This window comes from Macrobrachium nipponense, chromosome 17 (assembly GCF_015104395.2).
Source record: "Macrobrachium nipponense isolate FS-2020 chromosome 17, ASM1510439v2, whole genome shotgun sequence".
Lineage (NCBI taxonomy): Eukaryota > Metazoa > Arthropoda > Malacostraca > Decapoda > Palaemonidae > Macrobrachium > Macrobrachium nipponense.
The window spans coordinates 76,241,897-76,269,216 of record NC_087210.1 but is presented as its reverse complement, the minus strand read 5'-3'; the positions used below and the strand labels follow the sequence as shown (position 1 = coordinate 76,269,216).

General features: G+C 35.0%; 1 protein-coding gene and 1 long non-coding RNA gene across 2 annotated transcripts in view; both read right to left on the bottom strand.

The window, feature by feature from the left end:
* Window positions 1-252: 252 nt before the first annotated feature.
* LOC135196065 (uncharacterized) lies at window positions 253-8,028 on the bottom strand. The gene is made up of 3 exons (XR_010310313.1): window positions 7,911-8,028; window positions 2,069-2,229; window positions 253-372 (listed from the first exon to the last, which is right to left on the bottom strand). It is a non-coding gene; the product is annotated as an uncharacterized LOC135196065 (long non-coding RNA).
* Window positions 8,029-10,930: 2,902 nt separating this feature from the next.
* LOC135196339 (protein Wnt-5b-like) overlaps window positions 10,931-27,320 on the bottom strand; it is a 30,378-nt gene continuing 13,988 nt past the window's right edge. The window contains exons 2-8 of the mRNA XM_064223099.1: window positions 25,019-25,360; window positions 17,602-17,858; window positions 16,253-16,433; window positions 15,540-15,651; window positions 14,037-14,139; window positions 13,063-13,230; window positions 10,931-11,342 (exon numbers count right to left, since the gene is read on the bottom strand). Coding sequence (XP_064079169.1) covers window positions 11,155-11,342; window positions 13,063-13,230; window positions 14,037-14,139; window positions 15,540-15,651; window positions 16,253-16,433; window positions 17,602-17,858; window positions 25,019-25,134 — 1,125 coding nt within the window. The 5' untranslated portion in view covers window positions 25,135-25,360 and the 3' untranslated portion in view covers window positions 10,931-11,154. The remainder of the gene's footprint in view (window positions 11,343-13,062; window positions 13,231-14,036; window positions 14,140-15,539; window positions 15,652-16,252; window positions 16,434-17,601; window positions 17,859-25,018; window positions 25,361-27,320) is intronic.

Sequence of the window (27,320 nt, the reverse complement as noted above, 5' to 3'; positions counted from 1 at the left end):
TTCATGCTCTTCTCTGGTGGATCAGTATGTAGTAATTTTCTTCTACGTACTGATCCACCGGAGAAGGGAGAGGAAGGTGAGAAGTTTCGTTCTCCCTTCTCCGGTGGATTAGTACGTAGAAGTTTTCTTCTCCCTTCTCCTGTGGATCAGTACGTAAGTTTCTTCTCACCTTCCTCTTCCCTCTCCGGTGGATCAGTACGTAGTATTCTTCTCGGCTTCCTCTCCTTCCCGTTAACACAAACTTTTATCGTTGCGACAATTCATCTTGCAATTTTGTTTTCTCAGTCGAAGTCTTTCTGGTACTAGCAGCTAAAATTTCCGTCCATTCCGGTCCATGTATGAATCACGTAGTGGCGTACTCCTCGTAGATCACTTGCAATAAAGTTTTAGTTTGAAAAATACTATGGTTTAGTTTTTAAAAAATTATTCCAAGTAGCTTACATTCTAAATATAATGAATAACATTCTAAAGCAATTTGAATACTTTAATACTAAATTTAGAATGAAAATACTCTACCTAAAAGTTTGATCAAACTATCAAAGAACAAAATATAAAATTTTCAATCGCTAGATTTTTAACAAAAAATTTTAAGTTTTAAACAAAATACTTAGCAAAACACCATTGTAAAACGACAGCCTCCTTTGAAAAAACCATTCCAATAACCAATACATAAATTTATGAAATTTAAATCTGGGATATAAACAGCACAAGATTAAAAACCAAACTAAAATAAGTTAAAAGACTGAACACTAAGTAAAAGACAATCTTTTATAAGCTGTTCACTAACGACATTGTATGAAGTTTGAAACATCGTAATTACCACCATAGCTTTTTACAAAATTAATTTTGAAACCATTTAAGTCAACATACCTGGAATATTTTAGTTGATTAAATATTCACCTTGGAATTACTAGTTAAGCTTGAGGTGCGTCCACACGGTCGAACAATGCTCACGGAAACAGTTACCATATCATAGGCGAAACAGGATGACGTCATAAGCGATGAAACGATGGAAGTAGATCTGGTAACAAACAGTGGTACCAGATGAGGTTGTATATCACTGTTTTTACTCTGCTCACAAGGCAAAGACCGGCAGACAGTTGTTAATTTAACAGTGTTTATCCGTCGGACATTGTTTGACCGTGTGGACGCACCTTAAATAGGAAACGCCAGTATAATAGAAAAAAAAACCTCTGGCTGACTTAGTACGTTGCGGTACAAAAACACTTTAAATTTCAAAACTTCCTAGAGGGTCGAGAAATTTCAAACTTCTTTGAAGAAAATATTTATGAAACTAGTTTCCCTTGACAACAAAAATACCAGGCACAAAGTAACCATGTCCCCTATTTTATTAGTTGCGTTTGTGAAAGTTTAGTGAAGACCTAGATCAAGTATAAACAACAGGAAATGTCCAAAACTTTTGGCCAATCCATTATCCTCTGGGGTAAGTTAAACCAGTGTTCCTAAACATCATTCAAGTAAAGTTGCAACAAAAGGAAAATGCAAGGAAAAGATACTTATTCCACCATTTTAAGTTTGCAGCTAGGCTATTTAGGCCAGACAACTTGGTAAGCTAGTATTCAACAGATTTACAGATGTTTGGATTCCTTTACAAGTAAAAAACAAAAATAGTACACAGGTTTAGAATTACCGAATAACAAAATCGGTACAGAAGCAATCAAGTTTTTAAGAAAAGTGCTTTGCCACAAAGGGGCAGTAATGACTAGATAACAAGAACGAGGAACGATACAAGGTTTGTCAAGGGGTCAGTTCAAATTATTCTTTACCGTACTTCCATCCTTCCTGGCTCAGAATTCAACTATTGGTGGCTCATTTGAAAAAGAAAGTTATTTTTACAATAACTCTCACCCCCAATGGGTAGATGGAGACTGAATTGAATATGGCATTTAGGCCAAAGTCCAAGCACTGGGACCTAAGAGGTCATTTAGCCCCGAAAGGGAAATTTACAGTAAAAAGCCTTGAAAGGTGTAACAGGAGGAAAACCATATCAACCACGCCATTGAGGCGCTTCTTTCAGGAAACTGATAAACATTTTTGGATAACCAACCTTTTGAAGTCTCACGGGTATCACGGAAAATACTGCAGGGAGATTCTTTCACCAACACATCATTTCAAGTATCTGTGGGTGCATGAACATAAGCACCAAACTGAAGAGAAAAGCAGATTTCATCATTTTCTCACATCTGCCTTCGCTTGGTAAATTCACTCCTGCAATACAACAGCTATGAGTAATCAGATCATTTAAGTTCCATTCAGGTTTCGAATGGGTTAAGTTATTCTTTTGAAATTTCAACTTTAATGAAAGCTACGGTATTTTTTCATAGTGATGTATTTTGGCAGGGTAAACTACAGATTTCCTATCTTCATTAAAGATTTATATAGCTACATCCAATTCAAAGAAAATTTTTAAGTGATTCCAAAGTTAAAATTTATTATATTTACACATTACATCTCACCGAGATGGTTATTAAATATTTTGGATTTGTTAAGTACTGCCATATCCACATTGTCCCATAGATTTCTTAAAATTATTTTAAATTTATCTTGCGATGTTAGTGACGACTACTCAAAAATAATGGGAATTAAAAAGGTTTATTATGGGGAAGCAGTAGAGGAGTTTCCATAAAACCTAACTATTACGGGACAAATACAACCAGTTAAGGCAAACTATATATCCAAGGACAAGAAAAATACATTACAATACCCAAAACTGCTTTCTGTACCCGACAAGTTTGTTGGATTTATTTCCTTCAGATTATTACCATCCTACGTCTAAAATTCATTGTTCTCTGGTGGCTACTTCTGTATCTTCCAGATCCCTGTATGGAGTAAGAGAAACTTTTATATAATTTAGATTACTTTTCAATTTACAGCCGTGATGGCAAGTGGTCAAAGTCATTAGGACAGTAACTTAAGTTACCAAAAATTAACTGATGGCTAATTTTTTTGGAAAACTCCCCACCCTTTGTTTCGTAACCTCAAGCAGCCTTGCAATTGATCTGGTTAAACTAAACCAAAGTTACTCTTTTTGGGTTAAGTATAAATGCTGCTTAATTTAGGCAATGTTGCTACATTCTTATAATCTTTTGAGTGACACGATTTCCTCTAAAGCACTTTTGCATGAATTCCAGGTACAGTAGTACCGAACATTCTCACCTCGTCTTAACGAAATTTATGATACAATATTAACAGGATTGACAGGAGACAAAATATACTAATGTCAAGTCATATGTTGCATACAGCTTGATACTGAAGCTTTTTGAACCCTGTTCATGGAATTTTGATGTAGAAATGATTAACACTTTCGAAAATTTGAAAGAGTATTGAATCAACTGCCAGGAGATCTAAAATTCACAGTAATATTTTTGTATGGCTTAATTTAATAGAAGATCATCAGTTTAATCTCGGCATTTGCATTAAGCTTAATTCAATCTTTGCCATTGCGTAAGATTTAATTCTATTTCAGCCTTTTTATGGCTTAATTTATCAGCATTTGTGGATGGCTTACTTTAATCTTACCCTTTGTTTGCGGCCAAATTTAATCTCAACATTTGTATATATGCATTAATTTAATCTCAAAACTTTTATATATGCATTAATTTAATTGTATATGGCCTAATCTAATTAATTTGTATATGGCCTAATTTAATTTTTATATGGCCTAATTTAATTCCAATTGTAGTATAATTTTAATCTCTACACTTTTTTATGGCTTAATTTAATCTCGGCATGTTTATTGTATGGCTGTACCTCAGCATTCGCAAAAGTCTATTTCAACATGCATATAACTTAATTATATCAAAATTATGTGGCCTTAGTTCATTCGAACGTAGTACATGGCTTATCTCAACATTTGTAAATGGCTTGATTTTACCAAAGCATTTTATTTCAACATTTGAGTATGGTTTAATTTGGTCTAACAGGCACTAATTACTCTCAGAAGTCAAGTACACTGGTTCAATGAATCTTATGGAAAACTCACGTCCATGATTTTTTGTGTGTGTACTCCTGGGTAATAGTAGGTACTTCAGTTTTAACTTGCGCTATCACAAGAAATTATTCCTTACATTTAACAATGAATAAAACCTTATTTGAGAGATCGGGCCAAACTCCTCACCATGCCGACATAAAATTCCACCGTCTAGTGGAATTTCCCAATGCTATTTCCAGTAAATCAAAATGAATAAACTTTAAACCAAGTTTTACTAATACCTCAGGATTTCAGATTTTGGAAGACTGACATTCGAAGGGCAAACTGCGGATAAAGGTTAAAAAAAAAACAGGTTACTACTTAAACAGCAGTAAGTAAAATATTTCCATGTGAGCAAAAACAAGCTAATAACTTTTTGAAAAACAAAGTTGTACCCAACATAAAGGAAATGAGCCTACTGAATTTAAATTCAGATCGTCCTAAGACATTGTAAGTAAAAACTTTCCATGTGAGCAAAAACAAGCCAATAATTCTTTGAAAAATTAATTTCTATCCAACATAAAGCAAATGGACCTACCGAATTTCACTTCAGATCGTCCTAAGATAGTGAAATCCTATCAGCAAGATAATCTCCACTCCAATAGTCAAAATTTAAGTTTTTCTGCCTCTATTTGCGAAAATAATGAAGATGATAATACAATTAGATTAATAGTACTGGTATAATTCACCAGCGTGCGCGATAAATCTCCGTACAATGCGGAAATTGTCAATTCATCCAAACACTACGGTAACTAGACAATGATGGTATAAGCCCTTTCTGACGGTGTGAATGTAAGCCTCATAGGCAATATTTTGTGCGTGTAACTTCTAACCAAGTACGTACTTAAACCTGCTTATAAAATCTAAAGAAAATTATTCCTGATCAGCTTTTTGTTAGGGGGTAACTGAGGAAGGTCATGTGAAAAATCTAGGTTCACAAATCAATATTTATATCGATGTTGAATTATATTAGAAAGTAAATCAAACTTTAAAATTGTCGTTCAGCAGGTATCAGAGTTCCAACAACTTGGATCTTAGTTTAGTTTCGAATACTGTGTCAACTATAACGAGTTATAAATTTAAAGAACATACCTACAACTTATCTACCAAAAATGCTCAAAAATTATAATTATAATTTTTCTATTAATTCTAGGATATTTTTCTTTCATTCTACTAGCCCTACAAGTGCCAGGACCACAAGATATTAAACAGACTCGACCACTGATCATATATTACTCAAAATACATAAAACGTAGTTAGGATGTTATTAACTTACAAATTCGATTATTTTGAAGACTCGACTAACACATGAAAACTAGCAACTGGGCGAAGGGATGAAATTTTTAAGCACATCTTACTCTATTGAAGCTCAACTTTAATCAAATCAGAATCTGTCCTTATATTCATAGTACTGCCACTTTATAGATTACTACTCAGTAAAAAAAAAAAAAAAAAAAAAAAAACTTTAATTAAGCCTATTAAATGGTTTTCGAGATTCAAAGCTCGGTAAACTCTTGGAAGAGATATCCCAACTTTTTAAATTCCCAAAGGATCCTCATGATCATTTCCGTACGGAATGAATTTTAAGACACTGAATTTGCACTTTGCTTGAATTATATCAGTACTATACAATTTCAACGATTAAGTTGAATTACACTTAAAACTTGAGATGAGCAAACAGCCTTCAGTTAAATTTACCTTTGCTTACCCTGATTGTATTAACTGTCATTGCACTTGCAAATGATGCTGAGAGTCAGGTTATTGCTTCGGTAAAAGTACAGGACCAATGATTACATGTCCACGAGCAAGCATCCCTCAAGCATTATAACCAAGACCTAAATCTTAGCAGTCACGCATTTAACTTTTTCAACTTAGATGGCCGATTCCAGAGTAGAGTACTCTGCAGTAATTTTTCTTATCCCGGGATCTTATTAACTTCTCAAACCTTTACTGCGGAGATTGTAATTGAAAATCACATGAAATTTATTAGCTTGGAAGGCCTCTTCCAAAATTGATTCGTACTATTTTTCTCCTTTGTTCCGAGACTTATATCACACACATTTTAACAGAATTACATTAACTTTTCAAGCTAGAAGAGTCTGTTCCCAAATGAATCCAGTCAACAGTAATTTTTCCTGGTCGTAGGATCCTTGCTAAACTTTTTTCATAGAAATCTTGATGGCCAACACTTTTTTTTCTTTAGTTTGGCGGTTCTCCTAATTATTCATCCTATGGTAATTTTCGTTCTAAAGACCTTGCTAAGCTTCTACTTATTTACCTTGCTGTAAAAGAATAAAATATCTACCTTAACCTTTTACGCTTGGAAGGTCTATTCCAAAATGCATTCACTCAATGCTCTTTTCTCCTTGTCCAAAGGACCGTGGTAATTTTTTTTTTTTTTTTTTTTTTATAGAAACCTTGACTGCAAGAATTTTAACCAATTATTACGTTGCTTTTCTCAGCTTGGAACGTCAAACGGTAATTTTTCTTTGTCCCATGGATCCCTTGACTGACCTCAACTATATAAAATAAAATTTCCGGGAAATTTTTGCGCATAAAATTTAGTCTACCAAAAGACGTTAAAACAGTGGTTTAACATTGTTGCTGCAAAACATTGTTATATCACAACATAATTAAATAGAACAACCTAAGTCCTACAAGAAAGATTTCCTTAGAAAATCAGCACTATAGTTGACCATTCTGAAATCATACTTTGTCAATAGCTCCCCGATTATCACTTCCCTCATCCTATGCAGTAAACAAGGTAGATAATTTTCAAGCAGTTCCTCTACTTGAACTAAACAGTTGCAAGTATTCATAAACAGACTAAGTGGCTGCAATATGAATACTGCCATAGCCTTCAAAAATTTATTCTATTTGGGCTATCAAGTTTCCAAGACGCCGTGTCAATGTTGCCTTAATGCAGTTTTCAGCCTTCAACTATTGTGGCTGCCTTCAACATATTTCTGAAAGGTTTATTTACGAAACCAGTACCTTTAGTAGCCTGGTCAAAGATTTTTTACACGAATATCGTAGTTCCTAAGATATATCTGTTTCCTAGCTAGAAATATACGACACTATCCAACTCTGGGGAGACAAATCGAAGTTTTAGCACCTCACTTATACTGTTGAGTAAAATAACCTTAACAGGCCTCTACCTAGGGGGCGGGGGTTCATGAATCAACAAAACTGAAAATGTAATTTTGAATTTCAGTGCAAACTTTCAAAATTATAAGTAAAATTCTGTCAACCAAAGTCAGTACTTTGAGTAACATCTAATCGGGTAGAAGGGCATAGACAGCATAGGTACCCAATTATTCTTCTTGATATAACTAAAACAACATTTCAAGTATTTCATCTTGTATATAATTATATGTGCAATGACGTTTGTAGAAGAAAAGGTCCAGTTTTGGGAAAAAACGAATCCCCCCCCCCCCCCCCCCCCGGCCCCTAAAAAAACTCTGGGTACGGGCCTGCTTAAGTAACAAAAGACTTGTACCAGTGCCGGCACTTTCATATTTTCTAGGGTCTTGCAGCAACCAGCAACTGCTGCAGTTACTAACCTAAACAAAATCATGCTTAAACTAGTCCTTAGTTTAAGAGATTTACCTAAAAACGTATCTACTAAAATGGTAGCACATTAAAAAGTGATATAGCTTATGAATACACAAGACCATAGAGGTGTTCCTTACGTCAAGGTCTTTGATTACCTATATTCTTTAAGATACGTTTACACAATGAAAACCCGCTGAAGCAGTGTATTTCACTGCTTTCCTTAAGACTGTTCAGTATACACGAACTTTGTAAAACATACTTCAGTTGGCAACCAACAAAAAAACCTAAAACATTAAATCTGGTGTAACCTAGACCACAACGGATAAAGGTATTTAGAATATAAAAACTTGGAATTCACACTTACAGTAATTAAAATCCAGCAGACCTTCCTCATTATTCCCATGTAAACCACAAAATCTAAGACAGAAATCAAAGCACACCATAGGAAGACAAGCACAAAGCCGGAAACGGAATGAATTTCCAGTTTTCACTCTATAGAGAAGCCAAGTATTCGATATTAAGGAGACATCTCATACTACTTTGAATGCTTTAACGTCCTTGAAAGGCAACAGCGCCATCTACAATAATACAAACCATTTTCTTTCAACTCCATTTTCTATGACAATGTTTGGCTGACTTTAGGAAATCTAGGGCTGGTGTGAAATGGGTAATATCGTTCAGTAAAATTTCTCTTAAACCCAATGAATATATATGTCTAGCAGCCATTCATTTTCCATAAAACATTTTATTTGTGTCTGATAGGCTAACCATTTGAGGTACAGGTTATGAATCTGCGATGGATATTAAGTATGTTCCAATTTTCCTATGTCTACCATTGCACATTTGACCTTAGAAGATCACCATCAATCCTCTGCTGGTGTAACTGGTTGGCGCCTGTTTTGCTTGTCAGTTACTCTACATAACTTGTTCGAATGAGTGTCTAATAACAGTTGATATTTCATCAAGTTTCTGGCATAACTTTCAGCTACTGTTGGCTGGAGTGTCCTCACAAAGATTATAATTAATTATTGGATTTCTGATTAGGAAAACCTCAACCACATGCGTGTGCACATATGTATCAGTTGCTGAAACAGTAAACATCTGTCGGTTCTTGTTAGCAATGAAATTTGGACGTTGTATGTTTCTGCATACTAACCTGTGTTTTGTTAATTGTTTTTGAGAGGACGTTTTATATTTTAATTAATTTTCCAATGAACCTTATTAATGGTCGTTTTAGGATACTGATATTGATGAAGAGATCACTAGTCTGATTAGATTGGACTTTACCACGGGCGCACGCAGCATATTTTCCATGACGGGGCAAATCTTAATACGTACGTGGATAGTTTCCGGTATCATGCAGACAAACACTTTTGAACCTTTGAACTAACAGGTTAGTTAAAAAAAAAAACAGTATCAGCGCCTGTATTGCTTTAATGTATAATTACTATAATATATACTTATATATATATTTATATATATATCTATATATATATTATAATATTATATATATATATATATGTGTGTGTGTGTGTGTGTGTGTGTGTGTGTGTGTAGTGGAATTGCGATGCCAATCATTTAAGTGAAGCAAGATGCGATAAAGATGAAATATAGAAAGTTACACTGACTTCTATTTTTTCAGTAGTTCCATATACTGTTCAACTGACTCAAACATTACTTGAAATAATAACGCAGTTATATAATGCATACACATATTATATAATAAGATAAGAATATACTGTAGAATGGAAGGAAAACGATGATGTCGTTATTAAATGCAATAAATATAATATGTTTATAAACTTTTTCCAGGACTTCAGGAGGGGGTAAGTGGCCTCCCTCCTTGCCCCTACGTGCGGGCGCCCACAAACTTGACTATAAACGCGAATAAGCTAAATTAAAAAGTTGAAAAACATCGTTTGTCATGTCATCAGCTCAGTATGGTCGCCAGTTATTGCAACTAATAAAGGATTTATGACATAATATGGATATCATCAGTTTCTATGGCTTCAGTTTGCCTTCATTTGAAAGGCATTCGTTGAACGCAGTTTAGTCAATAACGGGAAATAACTTACCAGCAAATATGGACACCTCAGTTACCAAATGGCTTATTTTTTACCGCAATATGCTACTTTTTCAGTGACAGTTGACAGGTCTGTAGGCGATTGTGAACTGGAATGAACTTACAGTTCACAACTGAGTAATGACACTACAGTTCTAGATTTGAAGTGTTTGGTCTTAAAATGCAGGTTCAACTGTGGTTTAAGGTCTCACGAAAGGCAATATATCGCTATCATTTTGCCGTGTTTTGGTATCTTAAAGTGTGGCTTTTATTGTTTGATGTCGAAAGACCACATATAAAAAAAGTTTTATTTCTGTAGCTCAGATATTAGTTCAGTATTCCGTTGTGCCATTGCTGTACCTCAGTCATTTCTAGTATATAACGTGTCCGTTCTTTAATAGTATGTTGACGATTAATGTCCAGATTCTAAGTTCCATTTGGGAACCAACACCAGGATTAGAAATGTAAAAGGAATGTAAAAAATACGACTTGGACATCAAGTTCTTTATCATGAGAATTACATTAATGGAGTTCTCGTAATGAATAGGGACACTAAAAAATTACCGAGACAATACATTTCTTTAAAATTTACAAGATTTGTACAATGGTATAAAACTTAAATTGAATTTTTAGTAAGACAACTCTTATCTTTTAATAGAGAACAAATCTTCAGAATGTGATAGAGTCAGTTTTAATAAGAGTCCTAGAAGTGAAATAGGAAAGAAACAATGAATAGTGAATAACCCTGAATTGTTCTACAATTTTTTTTTCTCTTCTACAACACTGTCCTACTAAGATATACTCTACGCGACATTAATGAGCTTCCTACAGTAAACTATACAGTATGCATTATTTACAGACACTGTACAATAGATAAAAGCTGCCACTAAACACCTTGACAATACAAATATTTTAATATATTATGTAAAGTTAACACCTGGAGACTGTACATCGTTTACATGAATGAAATTGCTTTAATAAGAAGGGAGTCCTATACAGGCTTAAGGTTAAGTGCATAAATAATCTCCGGCAAATGTCAATTTTTTTCTCATGACATTGCACAAAATGAAAATGTTGGTACGTGCACAGCTCTAACTGCAGTGGTAATTCACATTTCTACAGGGGGACATTGCATGGAATCTTGGCCAATTTTAGTACAAATATTGAACGAGTATTCATTATCACTACTATTCTTAAACGGTGTCTTTTTTCACTACATGCAGTAGTCACAGTTAATCACTGACAGCATCAACTGATTTCGTCAAAGTTTTCACTACATTAAGTACTTATTTTCTCTATGCAATGTTTCTGAATTTGCCAACTCTCATGCTGTTGCACCAATGTCTCTCCAGATCAGAATTTTAGCAGCTGAAACTTCGGTCAATGAATCGTACTTTCTTTTTTCTATATCACAGCGCCAGTTGCACAGAGCAGCATTTTCATTTTCTCATTCCTCAGCTTTTAGATTTTTACAGCAATAGTTTTTTTGTTTGTTTGTTTGTTTTGTTTTGTTTCTCACTTTCCCGAAGTGAAGACAACAGCATGATTATTTGCAAGTGTGGAGGTCCACCACTCTCGTACAAGTTTTGCATTCCACGAAGCAACACCAGTGGAATTTGCAGTGACATCGCTCTTTGAGGGTCACTTTCTGGGAGTTGTAGCCTCGACCACAGCACAGCAACCCGCATCCATCCATTCCTTGGGATGTTTTATTACAAATTCGGTCGACGGTTCCTGAGGAAAGAGTAAAACGATCAGCGTTTAGCATATAGTGTTAAATTCAATGTATCAAAACCATTATATATAATGGATAGGCATTGAAGTGGTACAGATTGCAATTTTTTTTTAGGAAATTCTAAGATCATGATAAAGAACAATGCTGTTATGGTGAAGATTAAAAGTTAACCAGGTGATGTACTGACACATACGTAAATGAACTTTACAAAAAAAGAAAGGTAAAAAAACTAGAAATACTTCTGAGGAAAAGGACTGATACCAAGAGTGTGCAGAATATTTTTTTTATCGGGATTTAATATAGTTTCATGTTAAGATACCTGAAAATTACATTTCTTGTTTATATAATTTAATTTTTCGTAAAGGTCTACGGGTTTCATGATCTGTTTATGAATAATATGGTACTATAGCTGGAAGCAACATCTGAACTATTTGAAGTTTGATCAGAGCATTCCCATCCATAACGATACAACAATTCGCTTCATATAATTTAAGTTTTTAACAACTTTGGTGAAGTGGAGATTTTTTCTAGCAAATACAGAAATTTACTAAATCTACGCCATTACCTGAAACCGTTCATCAAACAAACTTCTACCAAGAACTGAAATCGCGGGAATTTGAAGTCATTCATACTCAAAACCCGCTCCTGCATTAACCTACATAGAAACCAGTTAACTTTACGAAAGTCAGCTTCAAAATGCATGTTTTAGCTTCAATAAAGTTAGATTTCGAAGCATTTGAGGAAGAAGGCAGAAAGTACTAGTATTACTATTTGATTTAGCTTTCAAGTTTTGATCATTTCAATTGCTAAGTTGTGTTGCTGACTTTCAACTTGCGTGTATTATTCAACTTCAATCCCTAATAAGTTTAGAATTCACAAGGTGTCATAAACCTTAGCCTCCGGAAAGATCTGTTACCTAAACCTCCATGGTGTGAAGTATTTAGTTTTAGGTTACAGTGTGAGCTAATGGAAGGAACCTTTAGTGGTCTTACTCTATTTTTAGAAAGAAGAAAGACGTTCATACTAACATGCTCTGATTAACGTCTGGTGAGAGAAAACATCTGTAGTAGCTGTGGGATATGAGCTTCTAGTATGACTTTTTCACTTCAAATGAATTATTAGCCTTAGCTCTAAAAATGAACTGTATTGCTAAGTTTAAATTTGTATAGCTTAACTTCCATGGATGGGTTTTGGTGTTAGGTTTCTGCTTGCGTCGAAGAATTCGTAGAATGTTTCCAGTCTACTGACGTAAAAGGAAAATAGTCTCTGTTGTACAATTATTACATGCAAATTATTTGACAATGCTCTCGTGTCATATTAGAAATATCAGAAGTCCGGTGCTAATACAAAAGTTCTGTTGTCCTTGTACCACTACGCACAATAAGCTTTCTGGCAAATCACAAGAGCTAAAAGATGCTAAAGTACTGAAACAGAAAGATAACATGAAAGTTACGTAATAATGGCCCATAAGCGGTCTCTAGGTATTAAACCTTATAATTTTCAATCTGAAGTTTGAACGGAAGTATCCTAATCTCAAGAAAACTGAAAAAAAGGTTAAGTTTTCACATTGTTTTACAGATTGTCAACCTTATCCTGCACTTTGAGTCTATGCCTAGGTTTAGTATAACTGCAACTGAACACACGGCAGTGGAAAATGCTATAAATTTGTGCAACAGCAAAAGAGTAAGATATAAAAAATGACAAACGTTTTCCACTTACCCAGAGACCCTACAGTATTGTTGCGTCTGCAGTAGTCTGGAGAGTCACTCAAGTAAACCAGATCCTCAGCTGTAGGGACATTAAACTGAGGGTGTTTTACCTGCAATTTCCCACGGCGGTTTATCTTGACTTCTGTAGCACCATCGTACTTCTCTTTCAGCAAGTCGCCTGTTTAGAAAGAAACAAAGAACTGAAGCCTGGCATTTTTCTTACATTTTTCCTTGGGAATATTTCTAAATCGATAAATAAGTTGAAAGGGAAGAAAAACGAGTTCAAGATAAAAAAAAAAAAAAATACATTGATTTTCGAAAACACGCCCCACCATCTAATCTTTTGCACTTGGCGATGGCTAGTTAGTTAAAGATGATTGCGTTAAGTACAGGGTTGGTTATCACCTCTGTTTATATCTTATCAAAAACATAGTTCACGACCTAACTTTATTTTCGTATAACTACATCTCTCAGATACAGGTGCGCTGACGGCACTACCCCCTACGGGGATAATAGTGGTTAACGATGTAAAGTAAATATGTTTATGTTACATAGAAAAGGGCAATGTTTAAATTTAAACTATTTGGTTACAAAAGACTGGCGACACGGCTGTCGTGTAAAAATCAGTTAAATGTTCCTTTAATATGCCTTTTAAAGAGGCCTCTTAACATCAATTAAATCTAAGAGAATTACTTCCTTCTTTTATGTTAGCAATTTAGCAATACTATATATATATATATATATATATATATCTATATATATAGATATATATATATATATATATATATATACATATATAATTAATAATGAAGGACATATGATTAGAAAAACTTCCGAAAAAATGCGTTTGTTTCTTCAAATAGGTAATGGTAGTAAAGGCAAATAATTTAATCTATAGGGTGTCCATAAAGTCCCAGTACCATTCTGGGCAATAAATACTTGTAATGGTACTGGGACTTTATTGACACACTGTATTGTACTTACCTACTTCCCTGAAAGGTGCTAATTGCTGCCAGCAGGTAATGAGAGAGCATGACCCAGAAACACCGTGGCATTTGCAGGTGACTCTTGTCTTGCGGATTACTGCCTGTTGACCAAATATGCAAATGAGCAAACTAATCCCATAATTAATAGATGATTAAAAGCATAATTTTGATACGAATACTTCAGCACACTTCAGAACCTTACTATATGCCTTACATATGAATATCTACTTGATAAGAATAAAAGATTTTCCAAAAGTTAGAAAGGTTTTAGACTGAAGGACCTCAGCCTGGATGAAGAAGGGTATTTGAAGATAGCAACGCCATCCACCAGCAAAATTGAGCAGAAAATCGTTAGACTTCAATGTGAACAATTCAGTGTTCATGTCAGAAAAGCCGATGTTTTTTTTTTTTAATGGAATTACTCTAACTCTTCAGAGAATGGAACCCATAGCCGTTTCACTTCTTGTGAGATGGCTATCATGACAAGCAAACCATATATTAAATTTCATTGTACGTTATCAGCTCAATCGCTCAATAGTGTTGTAAGAATATTTCAATAATAATTAATAATAATTATAACATTATACGTACATAATATGGTATAGGAACTACTTGCCTATGTACAATCATACCACGGGTATGATTGTTAATAATAATTATAGCATTATACGTACATAGTATGGTATAGGAACTACTTGCCTATGTACAATCATACCACGGGTCACTACTGTTAACGTCGTAAAAAACAAGGCTTGTGCTGTTCCACATTTTTTTTACACATTTCTTATGCCATACCATTTACGTATAATACAGTTTAACATTATCAAAAATTTAATCGAATACTTTTTAGCAATACTAATTACAGCATAAATTACAATTTTGTAAGGTTAATACACGAAATATTCCTGTTTCCTTTCCAGGTCTCCATCCTGATGCAAATAATGTACAAATCAAATTATAGAAGTTATCCAGAATATATTACTATGCGTTTTCTATCATATACAAAAACCTACGTTTTCTTTGTTTCTTTGCTTTGGGCGGCTCCTTGCATTACCTTTTAATTCTATATCACAAACACAAGAGGAGGCTTCCCAAATTGACTGCCTACGGAAAGTTACCACTTTAAAACATTCACAGACTGCGTAATATGTCTTAATATTCGCTAAGGAAGATTGTGAAAGGGGTATGGGAAGAAATTCAACCTTAGCACACAGGCCCTACCAATAAATATATTAATTTAAAAAATAAGCACAAGAACATGAGAGCAGTTGAAAATGATACTCTGTCAAAATGACACTAATCTAAGCTATCGTCTCTACGACAGGTAAAAAATACTTCTACAAAATCCAGATAATCTAACCATTCAGAATAAAAATAAAAAGGATACGAAGAACAAATTAGAGGAAAAAAAAAACGAAAAAAAGAAAGGTAAGGACCGAACTCATTAGAAGGAAAATCAAATTAAGGATCTCTATAGAGAAAAACAATGGAATTAACCTACCCTTCTTCCTGCTTCATTATTATGCAGATTCATCAACTGACGGCCTTGTTTGATCGTTCCTCGCTTATAATTTTTCTCTCTCTCGCGCACGTCTACAAAGCCCTGGGTAAACCTACAAAGGATAAGGGAAGTAAGTATCTGGGAGGTGCCAAAATGGATCTAGGTTCAATAAAGAGCAATGTACGATTAGATTAGGTAGGTCTTTCTCTCTCTCTCTCTCTTTATATATATGTATATATATATATATATATATATATATATATATATATATACATTTGTATGTTACGCGGGATATATATATATATATATATATATATAATATATATATATGTGTGTGTGTGTGTGTGTGTGTGTGGATATATATATATATATATACATATATATATATATATATATATATATATATGTATAATAATATATATATTTATTTATTTATTAATTTATTTATTTATATATATACATAAACAAAAACGAGAATGAATACTTTGCAGTAATCACACGTGATCTATAATGTCGCTACGGAACCACTTTGCAATCTGAAATCTACCAAAACTCTTTTTGGATATTCTAAAAACATGATCAACAATAAAAACAAGCTTTATAACTTTAATTTATAAAAAGACTGATAAACCCCCAGTTGAATTCGAGCTTCTCTCTACCGCAACCCCTATTGACTTAACGTAGCCTTCAAAAAAATGTACTAGTTCCCCTACTTGTATCCATATTCCACGTTGTCTCCACATCCGCCCCAGATCCACTCCTTGTTGAGGTCCCTCGGACGGCGGGCCCGGGAACACCCGCAGGTCGTGAGCTTCCCATCCCTGCAGGAGCGCGAGACGCTGTCCACCACCCCTGCGGAGGCTATGGCGTGGGCGAATGCGGCCTCCCGGCTTGCTGGAGGAGGGAACCGGATATTTTGGTCAATCAAACCAAAGTGCTATTTCCTTCAGTGTTCAAGTCATTTAACATAAATTTTTTAAATATTTGGTCAAAACAAACATTAACTGAAGCTATTTCTTTCAGTGTTCAAGTAAATTAACGTAGATTTTTTAAAAATATCTGGCAAAAAACAAACATTAGCTAAAGCTATTTCCACGTTTAGCGTAAATGTTTTAAAATATTTGGCAAAAACAAACTAACTGAATCTATTTCTTTCAGTGTTCAAGTCATTTAACGTAATTTTTTTTAAATATTTGGTAAAAACAAACATTAACTGAAGCTATTTCCTCCAATGTTCAACCATTTAATGTAATTTAAAAAAATATTTAGCAAAACAAACATTAAATGAAGCTAATTCCTTCAGTGTTCAAGTCATTTAACGTAAATTTTGTTTAAAAATCTGGCAAAAACAAACATTAACAGAAGCTATCTCCTTCAGTGTTCAAGTCATTTAACGTAATTTTTTTTTAATATTTGGCAAAATCAAAACCTTAACTGAAGCTATTTCCTCCTGTGTTCAAGTTATTTAACAAATTTTAAAAATATTTGGCAAAAACAAATATTAACTGAAGCTATTTCCTTCAGTGTTCAAGTCATTCAAAGTAAATTTTCTAAATATTTGGCAAAAGCAAACATTAACTGAAGCTATTTCCATCCGTATTGCAGTAATCTAACATCGAATATTTAGGTTTTTGTTACAAAAATTATTAATAAAAATTCATTGCTTTTATAGACAGAGTTCGTACAAGTGTATGGTCAGAATTAGCTGATCCAGCACCGTGTGCAGTAGAACTAATTTGCTAATTAATAGCAGTGCTATATATCTCTCTCGATTAAGCCAGCCTTGTGTTAGCAATGCTAAATGACAGATATTTCTCATACGATATCATATCAGCTCTCTTGTTTTGTCTAAAACACGATAACGACATAACTCTTTCGTCTACATATGAAGGCTTTCTTTTTTTAATTTAAGGCAAGTTCTTGTCAAAATTAAAGTCTTTGAGATGATAATAGATATAGCCAATTTCACATGAAGCTTTTGCAAGAGGCTTGCTTCACTACGATGCCAATACATCATTGGTGTTATGTTAGCCACATCAAAATAAAGACTACCGATACTCACGTATCTGTAAGACTGGACCGAAGACAGTAGAATCGTCGACAGTCGAACAGTTCCAGCGTCTGTGTCTGAACTGCCACTGGCACTCGTGGATGCCTGTCTTGGCACCTCTGCCCACGCTTCCCATGTGATCCTGGTAGAGCTGGCACAGCTTGGTCTGGCCAGGGGACAAGCCAGGAATCTGTGTGCACAAGGGCTGGGCTCCTATGAGGTAAATCTGCGGGTTGCGCCATACTTCGTATCCTTGGAGACCCAGGTTCCTGGGGACGAAATTAGTATTACAATTAATATTTAACAGATGAACCCTACTCATTTGGAACGAACCCACAAGGGACAAAGACTTGAAATTCAAGCTCCCAAAGAATATGGCGTTCATTAGGAAGACGTAAGAGGATGTAAAGGGAAATACAGTAAGAATAGATCTCAATTATTAAAAGGGATAAAAATAAATTAATAAGGAGAAAAAATGTATTAAAATACAATGCGAATACCCTTCAGTAATCCTAGTACTTGGCAAAGTAATGACTTAATACAGTATTAAAGACATTGATTTACTTGTAAGCTAGTAGGTCATAAGTCACATCCTTTGAAAGAGAGGTTTCAGAAAATAAAATGTTTTTGGATTATTCCGTGCTTCTATAAAATAATGACCTCATGCAAAATGCTTTAGTATCCATATAAAGTCTTATAATGCGTAATCCCTGGAGAGGGATAACATACACTCGTATATATTTACATGGGGGAATCTGTTTGCTAATAAGCAAGCAAACAGAAGCACCTTCAGGCTTCCAAAGAATTGTTCACGTTTATTGCCACGGTAATTGTTAAGCAACTTACGTAAAGCTAAGGTATTTCGGTGTATAATTAATAATAAAAAAAGGCACATGGGAATAAATCTGTTGTTCAGACATCCACTTACAAAGAGAAACCGAGAGCTATTTACAATATGTATGTATGTATGTACCTGGTGGCGAAACTTCCACAACGCCTTAAAAACGCCCATACCTAAACAAGTGAATATAATGACCTCCCACTTTCCTCAAATCAGCTCTGGGGATCTTTATCACCTATCCCCTCCGAGCGCAATTCCCTCTTAATTTAGAACCATCATTTTTTTTTCAAGTAATGGTAGTACTGAATCACCATTCATAATGTAGTTTGGCTATAACGTGCCAATAAATATTTAATTATTCGTTTAGACGTAAGACAATGTACGTATACATACATCAGACTACTGCCGCTTTCATTATCCATAAATATCATATTTATGAAGACTATCCTTTTAACATATATTTGGAAAATCATGCAATCCATAAGTTATAAATAACAATAGTATGTTTCTTTACGCGATTTTATGCTGTTTTCAAAATCACACTTGGTTGAATTATCATGCAACTGCAAACATATCTGTTATCTATATTGACACGATGTAAAAAGTCAGTAATTTAAACAGATTATGAAAGTATATACTTCAAACAGTTTCATCGTAATTATTACGATTTTCAATAATAACACGTAAAGAAAGCAGTTTTTGGTTTTCTTGAATTTAGCCTTTGAATAATTGCTCATAAATTCTATTCTTATTGCAATGAACAAATTTCTCTCGAAAGCTACACGTGGGAAACTACTTTGGTTCTCTGTAAAAATGTATTCAAAAAGCATTACTAGAATTTACTGAGAATTTCTATATTCATAGAAAAAAAAGTATTTGCATAAAAAGGTCCTGACATCCCCATGAACGAAATATTAAAGATTAATTATCTCCAAAAGCCAGTCTGTAAAATACAGTGCTTTACGTTCCTCGAGAAACTTCCCCAACTTGAAGTGATGCTATGGACGAAATCGCCCGCGTAAGGACGAAGAGGGCCATCAACGCCGGCGTCAGTCTCTTGTTTTATGAGCAAATCTACAAGGGCCCATAAACCGTGTCGGACAAGTTCTGCTACAGGCGTCCTTCAAACTTTTAATGCCTCCCAACAAGGCGACGCTCGGCGATGGCTCTTTCCTCCGCTAATTAAAAATAAGATCGAGTCGATGGACAGGGATTTTACGAGCAGTCGCTTATCTGAAGCCAAAGTGAACACCATCGGTCTAGTTTTTACTTCCCTTTCGACACCTCTCGAATTCATTTTTTTTTTTAATTCAATTAACGGAGTGCTGTTGATGCTGCTGCACCCATATATTTCACTTCATGCGTAGTAATCCCTGCGAGGGAGAGGAAAGGGAAGTAAAATTGCTCAAAAACCAACTAAAAAACATGCTGTAAGAGCCGTAGCCCATGAAGTACTTTAAACCATGGCCAGGTGGTGACCTGTCCCGCAGCGTTGCCAGTCACACGATCATGGCTAACTTTAACCTTAATTAAAATAGTGAATCTCTCGTTTTCAGGTCTCTGGGCATTTTAAATGATATATCATGTGTGATCCATAACACAGCAGCTTCAAGAGCTTTAATTTTTCTAGGGCAATATCATAATGTGGCCACTCATTCCTGAACGGTAAGGAAAAGTGTGTACCTATTACCTTTTCTCGGTTTTTCCCCTATTCAGTTTAAAAAAAACAGTGAGGCTAGAGGCCTGTAATTTGGTATGTTTGATGACTGGAGGGTGGATGAACAACATACCAATTTGCAGCCCTCTAGCCTCAGTAGTTTTTAAGACCTGAGGTCGGACAGAAAAAGTACGGACGGGCAGACTAAGCCGTCACAATAGTTTTCCTGTACAGAAAACTAAAAAGATATTTGCACAACAGGGGGATTTATTATGCAAAAGACTCCGGTAAGAAAGTAAAGCTAAAACATTTACAAACGATAGATGAAGAGTTGAAGCCACCTTAAAAAAAACATAATAACAAAAGACAAAAAGGAAAAGGATAAGAAGGGATGTCTCTCAATTCTTCGAATCTAATGGAGTTCTAGACTAAATTGAAATCATCATGATTAACAAATAGACTATGGGATTCTAATATTATCATTGAAAATATTCCTTTACACCGAATAGACTATAATATAATATCCTGTGCTTACTATGCGTGATAGTATGTAGAAATAGCGGGTGCATTAAGCATACTGACCTATTTATGACTAAATAAATGTGCTCAAGTTACCTAACCATTTTCACTATCGCGATATCGCGTCAGACTGCAGATTCATTGCACGAGGACAATTTGGAGCTGTACGTGAAAAGCTTTAGTCAACTTATATACAGATATTAGGCAATACTGAAATATTTTTCCCAATAGTCTCTTCATGAACCTCTTTAATGTTTCAAAGATGTTATAAAAAATAACACAATCTTTCCCCTGTCGACTTTTCTACCCATGAGGTCTCCTCCTCCTCATCGTCTCCCACATCCTGTCAAACTCTTCCTCACTTCCATGTGTAGGACTTCTTTGGTCCTCCTCCTCTTCCTGTGTCCTTCGTCTCAGAGAGAGAGAGAGAGAGAGAGAGAGAGAGAGAGAGAGAGAGAGAGAGAGAGAGAGAGAGAGTAGATAACGACAAATGAGAAACAACTAAAATTAAATGAGATGCAATATAACGGCGGTAAGCAAAGACACGCATCAGAATAACTAAAATATGAGAGAGAGAGAGAGAGAGAGAGAGAGAGAGAGAGAGAGAGAGAGAGAGAGAGAGAAGGGAATGTATATTATAAATGTTACAGAGAGAGAGAGACAGCTAAAATATCATAAATGTTACAGAGAGAGAGAGACAGAGAATTACCGAAGATTAAGCAATATGTATCGGCGGTAAGCAGACATGCATCAAAATAACTAAAATATGAGAGAGAGAGAGAGAGAGAGAGAGAGAGAGAGAGAGAGAGAGAGAGAGAGAGTAGTTAATGACAAATAAGAAACAACTAAGATTAAAAGAGCTGGAGCATAATGGCGGTAAGCAAAGACATGCATCAAAATAACTAAATCAAAATAACTAAATGAGGAGAGAGAGAGAGAGAGAGAGAGAGAAACAAGTGCTTGACAATTATTGTGGAGGATAAAGATATAGAATGGTAAATGAAAAACTAAAGCTAAATTACTTTAATATAATGCATTAAATTAAGTAAAATGAGAGAGGAGAGAGAGAGAGAGAGAGAGAGAGAGAGAGAGAGAGAGAGTCAGGAAATACTATATATTAAAAGACCACAGAGCGTGCTATAAAACAAATGACATAGATAACGCTGTCAACAGTTCCATTATCTTCAACAGCGTCTACATCTTTCGTCCTTAAAACCCTAAGATTAACGATCCATTCTGACATTGAACACAACATGTCGGGAAAAAAAACCCGCAGCCTTGTCATTACTTTTACCTTCAGAGCGGATGTCGTGACTTAAAAGTATTTATTTATTTCTTCTATGGGTATTTATTGCAAGTTGTTTCTTAACACAATACCTATAAAAAACTCGATAAATCAAACCACGTGTTTTCTGTTCCCCGCGTATTTCAATTTATATATCAAAGTTTTTGCTGATTTTTCATTACTAAATAGATTGCGAATGCCAAGCTCGGTCTCAAACGCGTACAAATCACCAGTTTTTGTATTTCTTGTCGTTTGAAAATAAAATCGGATTATGGGCACACGGAAGAAAAGAAGAAGTTCCAAAGATTGAAAGTCCAGCGATACAGGCCATAACTTGTCATAATGTTATATCTACACCATCATCACTCATTAATGCAACGGCTATTTTGGAATGTAACGTAAATAATAAATTTAAATCAATTGATTTTCGCATAACGTGGTTTTTGCTTAACGTGGCGCCAAGTAGAGGAAGTATAGGATAATTCATTTGTCAACAAGGAAACGAATGACAGAAGTTAAGTGTTTAAGCTATAATAAAGCGTGTTCTCTTTTATATAAGATTCCAGTTTGCACAGCAGATTATCTACATGAAGCATATATTCATTCGATGGGGTAAAAAGCCACAGCATAAGAACCCTTGGTTTTTAATAAAGAAATGAGGTAAAAACAAGCCAAGAAATAAACAAGGGTAAACAAAAATACTGTGAACTCTACAGTTCTGCTGGAAAACTGGACATATTCGTTCACATCGCAAAGAAAAGCGTATGGATTAAAATAAACAAATATACGTCATAACAGAATTCGGGGAAAGCTAAATTCACAGTCGCGAGATTTCAGAGGAGCAAAACGTTCATATGTATACAAACCGATTTCTAGTACTACATTACCATCATCACTGGATCCGAAATGAGAATCAATGTATTGTTTTCTATACGTTTCAGAGAGAAACTCATAATGAGGCGCCTGTGAAAAATTAACTTAAGATGTATTTGCCTTTGGTGTCATTACAAAAAAGATATAGTAAATTCTAAGCAATACACACACACACACATACATACACACACACACATATATATATATATATATATATATATATATATATATATATATACTATATTATATATATATATATATATATATATATATATATATATTATATATATATATATATATATATATATATATATATATATGATAAGTTATTCACCCGTTTCCCCTAACTAGATCATCAACAGTAGAGCTGAGTTCAAAGACCCACCCTCCCCTAATACTATGAACACTTATAAACTTACAAGTTCTTGACATTTCACAACCATAAGAACCTTTAATCAACCACCCATCCAAAGATGAACTTAAAGAGCTCTTAAAAAAAAAAAGTCAAACACTCGAATCATCGTTGGGGGAAAGATCGATCATTACCATAAGAACCTTTAATCAACCACCCATCCAAATATGAACTTAATAAACGAAAAAAAAAGAAAAAAAAACATTCGCTGAGGAAAAAGATCGAAACCAGACGGCGCAGGTCTTTGTATTAGAGCAGACCTTTCATTAGGTTACCGACGGTAGTTCCTTAAGGCGTGTCACCCGACCCTTCCAGATTCCCTTTTGCCGTTTTGTTTCCAGAGCCGACGAAGATGTAAGGCATCTTGTGGTTGCGGAATCCCTATAACCTCTGATCGGCCGCTGGAAGGGGGCTTTTAATGGCCTTCAGGACGACGAAACTTCTCAGGATATTATATATGACGGCGGGGACGGAAAATGAGTGTAACAAATAAAAAGCTTTTACCAACTATTTCATTTCGAATACAATCTTTTTGGGGAGTTTTGCCCCCCCACCCTTCTTAAATGACTGATTATATTTTAACGCTTACTGATATAGTCTTGTGACCTAGTTTTAAGAATATAAATAATTTTTTAAAATCTATCTTTATAATGGTTTTATCCTGGACCTGATTCTGTCATATTGAAAATTGATCATACATCGATATTTCTTGCGATTGTCTACAATTCAAGCCGTTAGGTAATGCTGAATCATCCAATGAGTGCTTGCAAAATTCGAAGGAATTCGGTATTCCTTAATCCGTTAGTCATCGCTCAAATAAGGCTGTATACCTTGTAATACAGTGTTCTTTATTCCGTCAAGGTTGAATCCCTTGCAGAATGAGTATCTATGCCATTTGATATGATTTCAGGCGTCAACAAAGATCCTAATTAGCAATGAAACAAAAAACTGATCTTATGGAGATCCCTTTCAAAAGTTTTACCCTTTTTTTTGGAAACTATGGTAATGGAAGGCATAAAGCTCTGCATGAAAAATAATCACGATTCAAAACTGGTTTACGAAATGACTTATGATGTGATCAATAGCCTGCATCATTTGTAATTAGCCCGGAGATTTAGCAGCCCATTCTGAAGTTGGTTTCATCGCCTGAACTAAAATCTAGGTGTGAAGTTTGTGAATGATTTTACAGCGGGTTTATTGATGATATTCTTGTGCAGAATTCGAACCGATAACGAAGCATTTATCAGTTATAATTCCCCTTGAGTATAAGTTATTCCCGAGGTATAGTGAATAAGATATCGAACGATATTTGTCGCTTAACATTTGTGAATGCAAAAAAGTTCACGTTCGTATAATTGACAAAAATTCGTATATATATATACATTATATACATATATATACATACGTACATATATATATATATATATATATATATATATATATATATATATATATATATACTAATATATATATATATTATATATATATATATATAATATATATCTATATATATATATATATATTATATGTATGTATGTATGTATGCTATGTCTCTCATTTAGTTAGTGATCAAGTCCACAGAAGGATGGACGAAAGTTATTATAATCATTGTAATATTTCTACAAATATATTTCGTCTTTGATAAACAAGAACATTACTGTGGATCTTTCTACTGATATGATATAATATATATATATATATATTATATATATATATATATACATTGTATGTTTGTATTTATGTATATATATGAATGTATGGATGTGTGCATGTTTAAGCAACCACCAGTACCTTCCTATCCCCACCAAGACTATAAACAAACTGAGCAGAGTTCATACTCACATCCAAGACCCGACGAGTCTGGCGAAGGTCGGCGTGGTTAAGCAGAGGAGGGCAGTGAGGAGGGTCGGAAGAAGGAAGAGGCGGTTCCTCATCAGGTGAGTCGTGGTGCCCCCCATGGCGACAGTTGCAGCGGCAGAAGCAGAGGCAGAGGCAGCAGCTGCGGCAGTTGCAGTAGCAGTTGTAGCAGCAGTAGCAGCAGCAGCAGCAGCAGCAGCAGCAGCAGTGACGCTGGGGCGCGCGATGCTGCTTCGACCTCCCCCTTCAGAAAAGACGACACCACTACCACCACCACCCACGCCTACCACCACGCCCCTACCACTAGGACCTCAAACACGCTCATGCCTGCAAGGGGAGAGATACAAAATTAAACTTCATTAAGATTTCACATTGATTTTTAAATGTTTTATTTTACTCTCTTTTAAACAGAGTTGCCAACGTTTGTGCTATGATCTAATGTGATTTCTAATGCAAAATTCAATATTGATGCAGTTATAATATTTTTCTAGTAAATAACATGCCTGCAAAGGGAGAGGTACAAAATTAAACTTCATTAAGATTCCATACTGATTTTTAAACATTTTTATTTTACTCTCTTTTCTACAGAGTTGCCAACGTTTGTGCTATGATCTGATGTGATTTCTGATGTGATTTCTAATGCAAAATTCAATATTAATGCACTGTTATAAAATTTTCTAGTATATAACATAACTATAAATAAATGCAAGAATCAGGGCAAGAAAATATGATAAGTCAAGGGTCAGAAATTCTGAGAAGAAAATGATTTGTCAAATTCATCGTCAAAGTAAATCACTTTTGAAGCGAACATTTTGAAATACTGATGAAAATAAAAAGATAAATTTGTCCTCAGGTACCGATCTGTTTGCCTTCGTTCGGTGAAACTTCAAGCCTATCTTTCAAAACAGCAGTAAAGTTCTCCCAGGGATATGTATCGTAAGCTGAAACTACAACAACTCAAGTAAAAAACTAAATGAATTTTCCCACCGGTCATTCATGAATATCGTGTATACATGGCGAACGCAATACTGATTAGACTAAGGATTATCAATAAGCTGGAAAAGTGTACTAACATAAATAAGTAAATAAACTTGCAAACTTCTCACCGCACGGAACAATTCACACACCCTCTCGTGCAAACGCATGACTGTCGTGTAAGAACAAGTTTGCACTTTTAACAAGTTTAATGTTACCCTTCGCATGCAAGCGATCTTGCCAAGCACGTTCTGATTGCCGGGTGTGGCCATCCGTCTTCCCTTTGGCCGGTAAGTGATGGCCAGTAAGAGCAGCATTCTGAAAATGAATAAGTTCGCAGGTGCCTCCTGTGTATTGTTCTTTGCACTCCGCAGCTGTGGAATGTGGCTCGCATTATTCGGCGATGCAAGAACTTGCGGATTGAATTTATGAGGACGGTTTCGGGGGAAAGAAATGGAAGATTTATTTTTTTATTTAATTGTTATTTATTTGTTTATTTGTTTCAGAGTGAGGTTCTTTACTTTGAAGACCAAAATGAATGACATCCCAATAACTTCATCAATGACTTCGTTTCCTTCTTAAACAAGAAGGAAACGAAGAATTAGAGACTAGCGCTTATTCTTTAAGGTGGAAATGACAACATTTTATTATTATTATTATTATTATTATTATTATTATTATTATTATTATTATATTACTTTTTACACTTTTACCAGACTACTCGTTAACATCATTTACTATTTCATCCACAACTTCTGATATTCCTCTGTTATGAAATGAAGACGGGACACCGTTAACACAGTTACTGTTTCCCAATACCAATCTTACTGATTCAAAGGTCTTCCACACTTTGTTAGGTCACCAACAACAGAGAGTAGCTATTGGTTTACAGCGAGCCTCGGCCTATGACGTCACGTGCTCCATAAAGAAGTATTCAGGGACCTTGCTTATTTATTACTCTTCACCAGCGACGTCATTATCAACCTTGAAAATGAAACAGTACGGTATGCAGGGGACGCAATGATTGCTGCAGTTATTCACTCTCCCCTAATGGGAACGAACAGGGAATTCCTGTCTGAATGGGTCTTTAAAACAGATCGGTGGAAGGTGGAGGAGCCCCTGGAACCTTTTTGAGTTGGGAATCTTACACCGGGTTCCACATCATGATTCATTGTGCATTGGTAACATTGCACTTGAAGATTCTGAGTGTTCAACACCAGATCCTTTCTCATGTTACTAGATATTGATTCCAAAATGCAACTAGAAAATAAGCGCCTCAGTGGCGTGGTTGGTTTGGTGTTTGCTTCTCACC